Here is a 13,527-nt window from a genome sequence, read left to right on the forward strand (position 1 = left end):
TTATTTCATTTAGCTCACGAAGCAGAGGGTTCTGTGTTATGAACGTGAAACTGAAACCGCAATAATTTAGAGATTTCCTAGAATAAAAACTATGATTATACAACAACATCTGAGTAACCAAATCTGCCAAAAAGTTTAATTTCCGTATACTTTGGTAAAACAAACCAGTTGTGCTCCGAAACTAGGATCAGCTCAGAAATGGATACACCAACCAAAATAAACATCTCCACAAAACAGCAAATGCACTTCTGTTTGATCATAGGCAATTCAAATCATCTTTTAAAGTATCAAGATCATGTCTTGGAGACTTTCTAATGCTGTGTTTCAAACAAGTATCTGCTGCGAAGAAGAGGACGTTGCTAACAGGTAGAAGATTGAATGTGTTATCCCCGATTCCCCTATCAGAACTGTGTCAAGTCAGGATTGAAGCAGCACGCGGCTCTGCCACTGGGCTGCCTTTTCCCGGCTTTGCTTCACTCTCTGTCCTGTCTCGCACCGCCGAGACACCAATGACACCGCGGTACACCGTGACATCTTGTGTTGAGGGTAGAATATTCTTCTCACTCGACTAAACGTAATGATCAAAACGAACAGTCTGAATCGGGGGCAGGTTAGAGTGATTTACAGGCAATGATCCTCCCCCCCGCCTTTAATTCCTTTGCTCTCCTGAAGATTGCAGAGATTACTTGGACGCGTCATCCGAAGATGACATTGAGACAGACATCCCGCCGATGAAGGTGAGAAAGCACCTTTGCTCGCCGATCTAGAGCAAGGAAAGATGTTTATATATAAAACAACGTATATTAAAAAAAAAAAAATACAGAAAAGGTCGTTACAATTAGATGAAGAATCTCACATCGGGCCCCCCTGCCTTTCCGGGAAACAACAAGGAAAAAAAAAAAAAAAAAAAAAAGAAGAAGACAGATAGACTGATACATAGAGTTCAATTTTATTATTATTACTATTGTGCAAACAATATTGATGCCTTAGGAAACGTAAACATGGGTCTATGGACCGACCGATTGTTTTTTCTATTAAAAATGTGTCGTAAACATTGCCGGGCTTGGTAGTGTTTTTCTTAGCTTATCCTCAGATACAATCAAGCCATTTTCGGACACATTCCCATGTATGTAGCAGTGGTGATCTGGAGGAAGCTGTCGACGCCTGTTCAGTTAATTTAGGTTTTCTTTGTCTAATTACTGTGGAGCTTAGGGAAAAGGAGCTGGGCTCAGGGCAGTAAACTGACACTTGGGCTCTGTGTGTGGTATCCAGGCAGAGTTTGATGGAAAAAGCCTGCTTCCACTCAACTGCAGGTCACTGTCTGGGACCAGCCCCACCCCCTCCCTGCCCGTACCCACCAGCGTGCTCTCAGCACGGAGCTGCACTGGAGACAGACGGACACACAGACACACACAGAGAACTGCAGGCACACCGCTGACACGGCGTCCCGCTCTGCCCGCGTCCTTCCCACCCCCGTTCCTTTGCTCCAGCATCCCTGTCTGCTCTGCCTCTTGCCCTGCCTCCGTCCTCCTTGCGTTTCCAGTTTGATTCTGGAGCCTCCTCCATCATTCGTGAGCAGGCCTGTGCCTTCGCCACCGGCCCCTCTCCTCCCTGCCCCCTCCGGCGCCCCGTTTCCTCCGGCAAACGCCGTGTGCCAGGACGCGTGACCCACGCGTTGCACGGGTGGAACGTCCCCGGGGCGTGGAGGGAGGGCGCATCCCTGGTCTTCTGACTTTATTCCTGCCGCTCTATAAAATGAATGGTATTTTGTAGGGCCATGGGAGGTGGCAAGGGGTAGCGAAAACTCTTAAAAAACAAACGTCTTGCTAACTTGAGGAGCAGTAAACACTGCTGCCTCGGGCCCCAGGGGTGGGTGATCCCCGCACACGCGTGTCCCGCAGCAGCGCCCGTGTGTCACGGGGCGCACAGACAGAACTCAGGGCTGGCAGCCGCTCGTCTCGCCCCGGGGCCGTGTCGGGAGGGCAAAGCCGTGCCTGTGGGGCCGAGGGAACCCTGCGAAGGCGGTAAACGGGACCGGTGCTAGTCCGGTAGCGGGAGCGAGCCGGGGATGGTGCCGCAGCAGCAGCGGCAGCAGCAGCAGCAGCAGCGCCTCTTGCCCAGATGACGGGTGGACAGAGGCCAGCTGGAAAAGGGGTGGTCTCTTTCTTCCCCCTCTCGCTCCCCCTCTCTATCTCTGCTGATTTCTCGGCCGGATTTAGGGGGGTCTGCGGGGAAAGGGAAAAAAATAGTTCGATTGAAGGAACTGATAGGCGATCGCGCTGTGCCTTTTACAAAAAAAATATATATATATATATGAAAGAGTAACAGTGCGGAAGAGATTGCGGGGCGGGGGGCAGGCTTTTGCGCTTCCTCTCCTTGCCGGATTAGGCAGCGGGATGGTCCCCAGGTGGGGGGCAGAGGAGGAAGCGGAGCGGCGCTGAGCGGAGCCTCCGCGGGCTGCGCGGCGCAGGGAGGGAGGGGGCCGGACCAGGGCCGGGGCCGGGGCTGGGCCGGTCCATCCCGCCTAGTGCCTGGCTCCGGCGGAAAGCAGAGGAGCCATTGCGCAAGGGACCGTGGGGAGGGATGCGCAGGGCGCTGCCGCCGCCCCACCGCCGCCCGCCGCGCTGAGGAGGTGCCCGGAGGACAGCGGCTCCCACCGGCCCCCCCTGCTCTCCCCCTTCAGGGCACCCCCCGCCCCGGTACCCACCCCGCCCGGCTCCCCCCCTTCCCTCCCAGCCTCACCCCACCCTGCCCCATTCCCCTCCCTCCGCCAGATGACCACCGAGTGCGGGCAGCAGCGGCTGGAGCCCCCCGTCCCTCTCCGCTCCTGCAGCCCGGCTCCCGGAGCTCTCCAGATGAGCCGGCCGCCCTCCTCCGCCCTGGAGACCTCCACCTCCTCTTCCTCCACCTCCACCTCCTCCTCCTCCTCCTCGGCGGCGGCGGCGTCCTCCAAGAGCAAGAAGGCCAGCTCGGGGCTGCGGCGGCCCGAGAAGCCCCCCTACTCCTACATCGCTCTCATCGTCATGGCCATCCAGAGCTCGCCCTCCAAGCGCTTAACCCTCAGCGAGATCTACCAGTTCCTGCAGGCCCGCTTCCCCTTCTTTCGCGGCTCCTATCAGGGCTGGAAGAACTCTGTGCGCCACAACCTCTCTCTCAACGAGTGCTTCATCAAGCTGCCCAAGGGCCTGGGCCGCCCGGGCAAGGGCCACTACTGGACCATCGACCCGGCCAGCGAGTTCATGTTCGAGGAGGGCTCCTTCCGACGGCGGCCCCGCGGCTTCAGGAGGAAATGCCAGGCGCTGAAGCCCATGTACCGCATGATGAACGGGCTGGGCTTCGGCGCCTCCATCCTCCCGCAGGGCTTCGACTTCCAGGCGCCCCCCGCCTCCCTCGCCTGCCACTCCAACGGCTACAACCTGGACATGATGCCCAACGCCATGGCCAGCGGCTACGAGGGACTCAGCGGCGGCCACCACGTCCCACACATGTCTCCCAACCCCGGCTCGACCTACATGGCCAGCTGCCCGGTGACTGCCAACGGGGACTACGGCCCCGACAGCAGCAGCAGCCCCGTGCCCTCCTCGCCGGCCATGGCGAGCGCCATCGAGTGCCACTCGCCTTACACGAGCCCTTCGGCTCACTGGACAGCCTCGGGGGCCTCGCCCTACATAAAGCAGCAGGGCCTCCCCGCCGCCAACGCCGCCTCCTCCGGGATCCACTCCAGCGTGCCCTCCTACTCCCTGGAGCAGGGATACCTGCACCAGAGCCCCCGCGACGACCTCTCAGGTAGGGGCGCGGAGGGCGGCGGGGGCGGCGGGGAGAGCGGCGCCGGAGGGGGTTTTCGCCGGCGACAAAGGTTTCTCGCGGGGGAACCCCGGACCACCACGGTGTCGGAAAAAAGACGTGCATTGTCTGCGAGAGGGAAAAAAATACGCGTGGGTCGGAGCTGTTCTGTTTCGGGACCGGGGGGCTGTGTGAGAGGGCGGCTGTGGGCACGGTTGAGAGCATCCCTCCCGCTTGCTCAGTGCCAAGAAGGAGCACTCCTGAGGAAAGCCTGGCTTCGTCCCGGCTCCGTCCCAGTTCGGGCGACCCCCTCCCGGTGCCGGCGACATGTGCGAGCGGCGGTGGCAGCGGGGTTGGCCCCTCCGCCCCGTGCTGCGGCTTCACTTCGCGGGCAGCGCCGCCGGGCATCGCCGCCGCCTCGGTAAACCGCGCTCCGCGGAGACGCGCCGCGGGAGTAACCAAAAAAAGGCGTCAAATATTATCCTCTAAACCCTACCGGGGAAAAAAAAAAAAAAAAAAAAGAAATCATTAAAAAGAAAATAAAAACCCCTCTAACGCCAAACCACCCGCTTATCTTAAAAAAATGTTAGAAAGATAAAAGCGGATCGAGTATAATTCTGCAACCGGAGGGAAAGAGTTTTCTGGTTGCTGTCTCCCATTCCCTCACCCCCTCCCCGGCCGGTGATTACAGACAATGTCTGCTCAGAAAAATCCGAGCACAAAAATGGGTAAAAGATGTTGGGCTCTTACGGGGAATTTTTCCAAATAGCCCTTTTAAACGTGGGTCCCAGAGGTTAAGCAAACAAAGACAGTCTGGGCTGGACCACACCGAAGAGGATTTTAGCCTGACTTAACCCCTATGAGAGCGGGGTCTTGTTCAATTTTATGGGAATTTCAACAAGTAACAAATACTGGCGACCCTCAGCTCTGGGTCCCCTCCCGCCCCCTCCCTGGGCGCCTGTCAGTCATTCTCCTGCCCTTCTGCGAGCGCCGCAGCCTGCCCTGGCCTCCCCACAGCCCGCTGTCGCCCTGGGGAGGGCAGCCGCCTCGCAAGTCGCTTTGCTGTCACCGCAGAAGGGACGTGGGCTGTCAGGGGAGAACAAGCGGTTGCAAACTTTCCTCCCTTAAAAACAAAGGGGTCAAACCCCTAAACAGCCCTGATGTGCCTTCTGGGGAGAGGCGGCTGCAAAGCGGGTCGCCGTCTTACCGGCTTTTTCGCTCAAGGGAGAGAGCGGATGAGATGCGTCCCCGGCTGGACTCCTCTGTGCCCACAGGGTTCTGCTGCTGAGGTTTAAACCAACTTTTCGGGGCTACAGGGCGTCCTTCCACGTGCTTTTTAGAGCCGGGGCGAGAGGCCGGCGGGTTCACAAGGGCATCCCCCCGCCGAACTATGTACCTTCTCCGTTAGGAATTTCTGCTTTGGTTTGTTGTTTTTGCTTGGATTTTTGTTTTCTTTTCTTTTTTTTTTTTTTCTTTCTTTTGCTCTTTCTCTCCCCCCCCCCACCCCACCCCCCTCTGTTTGTGGCCGCACAGTCCGTCACGCAGGGCCCATGGCGCCACGCGTGGTGCAGGAGTGGGACTGGCCCGGGAAACGGGGCTGGAGGCAGCTGCCCCCTCCTCCTGCTAGACACCTGAGGTAAGAAAGCTGATTCCTGGAAGAGAAATTTTCATCCAGAAACAGCCCAAGAATACCTCTACAAAACAAAAAGCAGAGGGAGAGAAAGCAAGGGTCCTGGTCCTCCCGGAGTTCCACTGCTGTTTCCGAGGCTGGGTGGTTTAAATCCAAATTGTTTCTGTTCAAGAACGGATACAGGCGCATATGAACTAGTGGACGCTGTCTTAATGTCGACCACCAGCGTCTGTTTCCAGCAGCTCAGATTTAATGCCATCACTTTGCAAAACGGTATTTCTCCTCTTATTTTCTACAACTTCAGTATCTGGGCCCAAGTCTTTAGTGCAAACCATACGCAGTCCTTGATTAACTGAACAGAAAATTCAAAACAAATTATTTTATTTATTTTTTAACTTTATCTTTTTAGTAGATCCAATCCTTATTTGCGCGTGATATGTAAAATCTCTGTGGCACAAATATTTCAGAAGAGTGAAAGTAGATGGGGGAAAAGGATCCGAGCTCTTTTATTTGTACTTATAATCAGCAATAATCTTTCTCCTCCTGTCCCCGCGAAAGCAGTAGCAAGTGAAATTCGCCTTTTCCTTTCTCTTAGTCAAATGAAAAGCAAATTCGGTGGCTAATCGCTGTTGGTCGGTCAATAATTCTCTACCCATGACAGCGTCAGGGAGGACTTAAAACCGTGAGTTTATATCAGACTCAAGAATAAGAGAGGTAAAAATTAGAAACAGGAGTCTTGGTTCTGCTAAAAGGATTTTGAAGCTGGGGGGCGGGGGGAGCCGGATTTTTTTCGCAGACTATTAAATCCTGCTAAATGATTGAATCAGGATTGTAATAAAGTGCCCCAGTTTATGGTAAGCATACCAGCAGGGTTATTAGAAAGCCGAGGAAATCCAGCGAAATAATCACTTTTATAAAGTGAGCTCTGCGGGGTGAAGGAGGGGACAACGCCGGAGGAGAACGGGCTGTGCGCGCCGCCGGCCGACGCTGCCAAAGGGTTCGGCTCCGCCATCCTGAGGAAAACCGGGAAGATTTCCCTCCTGTTTATTTCTTTTTCTTTCCTTCTCTCCCCCCGACCCCCCCCCCCCCCCCCTCCTTCTCTTTCTTTTGCTGTGTTTTTTCTACTCCTTGCTTTTTTTTTTTTTTTTTTTTTCCTTGACCCTCGGTCATATTTGACAGGATCCCGCTAGCCGAGTTTGACATCCACACGCCAAACCAAAACCCTCTCTGGCGCTACCCTGCGGGCCTTGCTCGGGCAATGCTCCCCTCCCCGCCGGATCCAGTAGGAACCCTGCCAGACCAAAGATCCCAGCACGATCCTACGGCTCGGTGCTGGGGGTGGGGTGACGTCTGCCATGCGGCCCCCGAAAGGCTGCCTTAGACTGTGGGAAATTACAATGGGAATTTGCGAGATCATTTGCATGTCGGTGCCACGGATGTACTTGGCTTGTTGTTGTTGATGAACCGTGGGGTGTATCTTATGTTTATGAAAGCATGCACGCGAAAAGGCGTGAACGCTCTTACACACACACACACACATAAATAAATACATACTGTATCAACACACAAGCGGATCCTGACTGGAATTCAACCTGCAGCCGCTCAAGTCAGAAGCAAAATTCTCCCAGGAACGGGGAAGGGAGCGGGAAGAGGAAAGATGGGAATCGGGTTCACATGGTTGTGGCGCACGCAGGAAAACACGCCAGGTGGCATCGGCTCCTCTTTCCCTCTCACACACACACGCACAAAACACACACCCCTTCATCTACCCCCTACGCGGAGGCTGAACTACCCCTCCACGTTAAGTACCGAGGCAGAGGGCAGACAGACAGCAGTGCGTGTGTGCCCGCGCATGAGGGATGCTCCGAGATGCCCGCGATCCCGGGATGCGGCGGGGCACGTGTCCGTGGGCATCCACCTCCGCATGCCTTCCTCTCCTCAGCCTGGTGCCGCACGGCTGTGCAGCCTAGAACCTCCCCGCAGAGCAGGCTCGGGGGCTCGTACGAGCACGGCTGCAGCTCCGAGCCGACCTGCGGGCGATGAGGGGCTCCGGGGAATCCACTTCCCCTCCTCGCTCGGGGCAATGGAACCCCCGGTCTCTCTGCCCTGCAGCAGGTCAGGATCTGCTCCTGGGGAAGCGTCCAAGTCCTCTGCCGGGAAAACCAAAAATGAGTTACCAAACCTTGGTAACTCCTGGGGGAGTCGAGAGCCGGGGTAAGGGAGCAGTGTGCCAGCTCTGTGCAGGCAGCCTGCGGGTGAGGGAGAAAGGATTGCTCCACCCGGGCAAAGCTCTCCGACTTCTGAGCAGCTCTTGTTATTTCCTTCTCTTGCAGTGGGACTGCCTCGCTACCAGCACCATCCCTCCCCGGTGTGTGACAGGAAAGATTTTGTCCTCAATTTTAATGGCATTTCTTCGTTTCACCCATCCGCTAGTGGATCTTACTACCACCATCACCACCACCAAAGCGTCTGTCAAGACATCAAGCCCTGCGTGATGTGAAGGCCGTGCCCCAACAGAGACAATCAAGTGTCACTGAACAGAGCCGAGGTGTAGATGGACCCACGCAGATTAAATATAACGTGCACTCTGATAGCATTGGTAGTACACGAGTCACTTAGCAAATTTGCCTAAGGAAGCAGTGTTTTCGGTCCCACTCCACCCCCTGAAGGACACGTACAGCCGATATAATGCTCCAAAGGTCTTACTAAAAGAAAAATGCCATGTGTGATGTTTTGGCTTAGGGGGGACGTAAGCGTCCTTATGCCAAGTCTGACCATCTTAATAACAAACCGCCTTTTTGCAATCTCCTAAAGAACTGAGCTTTGGGAAAGGGAACAATTCGACATATTTTTATACGAGAAAGTGTCTTTGCATAAGAAAAATAAATGTCTCCGCACCTGCGAGGACTCCCCCTTCTGTTACTGCGTTGGCGGGAAATGTACTTTTTTATTGTGTTCTCTCCCCGACCCCCACCAAGGACACTTTGTATGGACTTCAGCACCGACCAATTGATATTATTAAAACAGTATTGTTTAGCCCTTTCGTGTATAGACTGTAAGAAAAGTTCAAATTTTTTTTCCAGTATTGCAGCAATACAACGTTCTGGATTTTATTTTTACAAAAGTTGTTTTCTACCACAGTATTTTTTAAAAAAATATTTTAAATAAATCTCGTGTATACTCACACACTATTGCTTTAAAAGGAGAATATATTTGCACTTATGTATACTTTTTACGGTTTGCCAAAATATTTTGATGTAAAAATTTTTTTTTTCCAATAAAATGTATATAACGACTATCACTAAACAGGTGGGTTTTTTTTTTCCCTTGGCTCCTTCTGAGAAAACTCTTCCAACCCCAGCGTCCGAGAGAGTTAAGGATGCAACCCCAAATCCTCCAGTCGCTGCAGGCGGAGGAGGGGAGCGAGAGGTTGACCCGAGCAGGCCAGTGCCATGTCCTCTGGGCTGCACCTCCCCCCGTCACCCACTTCCCACCCTGCTTTCCACCGCTGCTGGATAGACTTTGAAATAACCGAGGCAGAGGACACGAAAGCCGGAGGTTCGGGACTGCACGATCCTCTGCTTAGAGGGCACCTCCAGGTCTGAAACGCCCTCCCCGCTCTTTGGGGATGCGTCTGGGTGTCCCCGCGTCCTCTTTCCCCGTAGCGCCTCGGTGTCCTTTTGTGCCCCGAGGGGACTTTGCCAGGTGGGGGCGGGAATCTCTATGCAATGCGAGCTTGGACCCGAGAGGGCATGTCACGGCGGGAGGCGATAAAACCGTGGCTTGATAAGGTCTGGGGCAAGCACCGGCAAAGGTGAGGGCCGGAGGGGAGAAAAAGAAAAAAAATGTACGAAAGAAAACAAAAAGGAGCCCCCGAAGCACCCTAAGCAAAGCGACTCCTGTCCCCACGGTATCCCTTGGGTGGCGAGCAGCTAAGAGTCGGAGCCGACCTCCAGGAGCTGCCCGTCTGGGCATCCTGCAGAGCCCGGGGCCGCGCCAGCCCCACGGCCGGGGGATGAGCTCCGAGCCCACCCCGCAGGGCCCGGCCCGGGGACAGCTCGGCACGGCCACCACCGCCCGCGCAGCCCGCCCGGTCGGACGGGGACACAGAATCGTCCCCGTACCTCAACGCGCACCGACGCCCGACTCTGCCCAGCCCCGCGCCCGAGAGCTGAAAAAGGGGAGAGAGTTTCAGCAAAGTGCTCTGTGCATGTGTGCGCACATATGTGTATATATATATATATATATATATATATATATATATATATATATATATATATATATATATATATATATATATTTATATGTATTTACACACATATATATATATGAGTGCACGCACACACTCCCCCACACCCATATATATATATATATATATATATATATATATAATATCTATGTAATTATACATAGACATAAAACTCTTCATCTTTAAAATACATATTTATGCTCAGACATGCCCTTTTCTTCCCTGAGCTTCTCAGGGCCTGTGATAAATTATAAAGTCAGTTTCAGCGTTTGCTCCGACCACAGTGCTGTGTTTACATTCTTTCCGAGGCAAGCCTGCATGGTCGTAATTTATATCCTAAACACTTGAACGTAACTTGTTTACACAGGAATGACAGGACCTCAAAGACAAAAAAACTGCCTTTCCCTGCCGGCGGCCGGGCGCGGGGCTCCAGTGCCCTCCAGCGGCCCCGGCCCGCAGCACGCCGGGCTCCGGCGGCTCTACAGCTCCGCAGCTTCCCACAGTGTTTCCACAGAGAATATTTCTTAAATTCTTATTGTTTTTTTCCCCACCTTCTGAGTGCTGTTTTACACCGGAAGATATGAGTAATGCTCCCAGTGGCTGGTCTCCTAAGAAAGTGGAAGGATTTGCTAGGACATCCTTCGGTTTTGGGCTTCTGTGCTCTCCCTTGGTGGCTTAAGACTCTTAAGGTTCCCTTTTCCCCGTTAAAGCCTCTCAAACAAAGGACGTTTCAGAAGCTGTACTCTTTAAACATCAGTATGTTTCGGGGTGCTGCCAGTAAAAAGGGCTCAAACTCTTTATTCTGAATTTAAGGGTGACTTAAATGACAGGGAGGAAAAAAAAGTGGACAGATTTTTAAGTTAATTTGATCTGATTTTGTTTTGATATTTGATTTTATTGCAGTACCTTCTACTCTAGGAATCCAGCCCTTGTTTAGTCTAAAGAACTCCAGTGGCTGCTGAGCCAGTGAGAGTCATGACCAAGAGCTATGCCACTGTGAGGACAAGGTATTTACATTTTAGCCATACAGTTAAAAAATCCCTGCATCTTTTAACATTTGTTAACAGCCATTGAAATACCCAAATACTTCACATTTCAGAAAACGAATTTCTCTGTTAGATATACAGCACACTGAGACTTCTAATCACAGCAGCAGTGACGCAGTACTCATCTCTGAGACTTGTGGGGACTTACAGTGTCAGAGAAAGTGCCAGAGAAAGCTGAAATTTCTATCATTAGAACAAAACCCGAAATCTATATGTGTACATTTCGTCCCAGTATTGTGAAAGAATCCAGGAAGACAGACCCAAAACTGAGCAAGCATTTTCTGGTTGATCTGTAGGGAAACCTGTAGCTGCTATGCTAAAGTGAGCACCAGTGGGTATAGAACAAGAGAAGGTCTGTGTCTCTGCAGCTCTCCATTACTGCTCTTTTCTTTGACATTAGTCTATTCTCTTCCTCTTTTTCTCTTAATTCCTTGCCTGCCAACATGTCCCTGACTCTTTGTTTCCTATGATTTGATTGTAAGGAGTTACAAGATACTTTTTTCCCCCTTTAGCAGTGTTATAACCCAAGCAGCATCCAACAACAGTCTCACACCTCTGCTGTGTCTGAAAATAAAGTCACTGCCAACTTTCAGCCTAGGATTTCAGCCCTCACAGTGACTTTGTCCTTTCAGGTGGGCTCAAAGGAGGGTGTGAGCAGAGAACTTCTAGGTACACTTCTGGTCTGTCCTAGTGAGCAGCTTGCATATCCAGAAAGCTACATGAGATTTTCCACCCAGATCAGTCGGTCTAATGCATTAGTAATGCAAACTGTGCCTCCCTAATGACCCCAGGCCGCCACAGCTACAAGAAAGCTACAACTAAATTACAAATAGTTAGTCATCTAGACTGATGGCATAGCTCACATTTGGTGAGGTGCTGAGGTAAATGGATTGAACATAGTCTAATCCAAACATTTCCATTATTAGAACACGCTAGGCAGAGTCTCCGTGGGATGGGAATGAAATCACGCTGGAGTGCCTCAAACAGTTTGCGTGTGATCCACTATAATCTTACATATATATTTTCTCCATTCTCTGGTTTCATCACAGTCTTACTGCCTCAGTGGAGGGATTTTGCTTGTGAGGGTGTTTATATTACACAGAAAAAAACCCCACTCAACCACTTGAAAGTTGGGATCATTTGAGTAATCATTTTAACTTTGGCAAAATTAGCCAAATGATGATGTATCTTATGCGGGATGTTGAATTTCTGGCTGGTAGTGGACCAAAGCATTCTTTAAAACAGTAAGTTTATCAATCCCATTAAGTCTTCTTGCCCATTATTCTATTAAGACCAACAGTAGATGAACATCTTGCTGCATTTTGGCTCAACTGGCAAAATACCTTTAGCCAACACAATATTTTCAGTTTAATGTGAGTTTTAGCCTGCTTTGGAGGCAAAAAAAGAGTAAAGATTTTTTTTAACTCAATAACAATAAGCCTGATTTTATTGAACTAGAAAGATTTGCTCATAACATATACATGAGGTAATATTTAAATAAGACTGTTCAATAAAATGCTAGGTATGTCACTTAGAGAAGGCAAGGTGCTGCTTTCAATTATAATTTTAATATACCTGAGCACGTGAGTACTCCCATTAAAGTCAATGGGATTATGCTGATGCTTAGAGTTAAAAGTGCTTTGTTGAAAAAGGATGATGGGACTAGAATTAAACACTACAGGTTCCTCCTATGTGCTGCAGCTGAGGTCTGTATAAGAAAAGGAGTAGAATATACCTGATTCATATACAGGATGAAAATTAATTCAAAACATACTCCAGCTTTGAATAGAGATGTACTCTACAAAACCTGCTGGCATTAATCTGCATGAAATACTGCCTTAGCTAGTAAGAACACCCGGGCTTTATTTATATATTGAGCCATTTGATAGATATAAATGAAGAAAGAGGTAAATAGAAGCCAACATATTTTTGAATAAAAGCCCAGAGGTTCTTTCAGAGTTCAATGATCTTTGTGTCTAGATTATAAAGAATTCAGAGCAGCTTCATGTGACTTGCCAACTACTGAATAGAGCTCCAAAACATCTGTAATATTAAACAACTTCAAGCCTCCTTTTTATGCTTGTTTTCATCCAGCAGTGATTTATAGAAATCTATTGGCTTCTCCACTGGTCTTTTCTAAAAAGAAATATGCAGGGAGGAGGAGGAGGAGGGTTTTAAATATGTTGGGACACTGCTACCAAACTGCAGCTGGAAATTAGAGATATTTTAACAGTGGATTTAGATTTATTTAGGAGATTATGGAAAAATGCTAACTGCATTACATCGATTATTTTAAGCATTGCAAAATGAATTTGTGGTGGTGTGCAAAGTACCACTGAGTTCACAGGTAATTTGATGTTTTTAGGGTGATTCAAAGAGACTGTGTTGCTTTTGAGGAACAGGATTTCTTGGACTGGATCCCCACTGGTAACATTTTCCTTGCAGTAGAGTTGCAGCCCATTAATTCTTACTGTCCAAATATAGGTAGCATTAGTTTAAATTGGAAGTTTTATAACTGATTTAGTTGAGCTACTGAAATCCCTTATGTACACAATCTTATCTCATTTTCAGAGATCCTCTTTGGACTGGTTTATACCTGTCTCTATTAACATATACCAAACACATTTTACTTGATGAAAAATCTCTCTAACTAGTTTAAAATTATTCCTTGAGACAGTGTCTCATGCACAACAATTTTCTGATATGATGAAAAGTGTGATTTAGTTCAAACTGCATAACTGGTGTTTATGGACACTCCATTACTGTAATCCCTCTTTTAGACATGTACAGCTGCAAGTTGCAACAATATGACCAGCTTT

At 50.2% G+C, this 13,527-nt stretch overlaps 1 protein-coding gene across 1 annotated transcript; it reads left to right on the plus strand.

Moving 5' to 3' along the window:
* Positions 1-2,583: 2,583 nt before the first annotated feature.
* On the plus strand, positions 2,584-8,719 carry FOXF2 (forkhead box F2). The gene is given in 4 exon segments (XM_021530581.3): positions 2,584-2,607; positions 2,609-2,647; positions 2,649-3,786; positions 7,747-8,719. Coding segments are annotated over 4 exon segments (1,368 nt in total). The 3' UTR covers positions 7,914-8,719.
* The last annotated feature ends 4,808 nt before the right edge of the window (positions 8,720-13,527 follow it).

This window comes from Lonchura striata, chromosome 1, assembly GCF_046129695.1.
Source record: "Lonchura striata isolate bLonStr1 chromosome 1, bLonStr1.mat, whole genome shotgun sequence".
Taxonomy (NCBI): domain Eukaryota; kingdom Metazoa; phylum Chordata; class Aves; order Passeriformes; family Estrildidae; genus Lonchura; species Lonchura striata.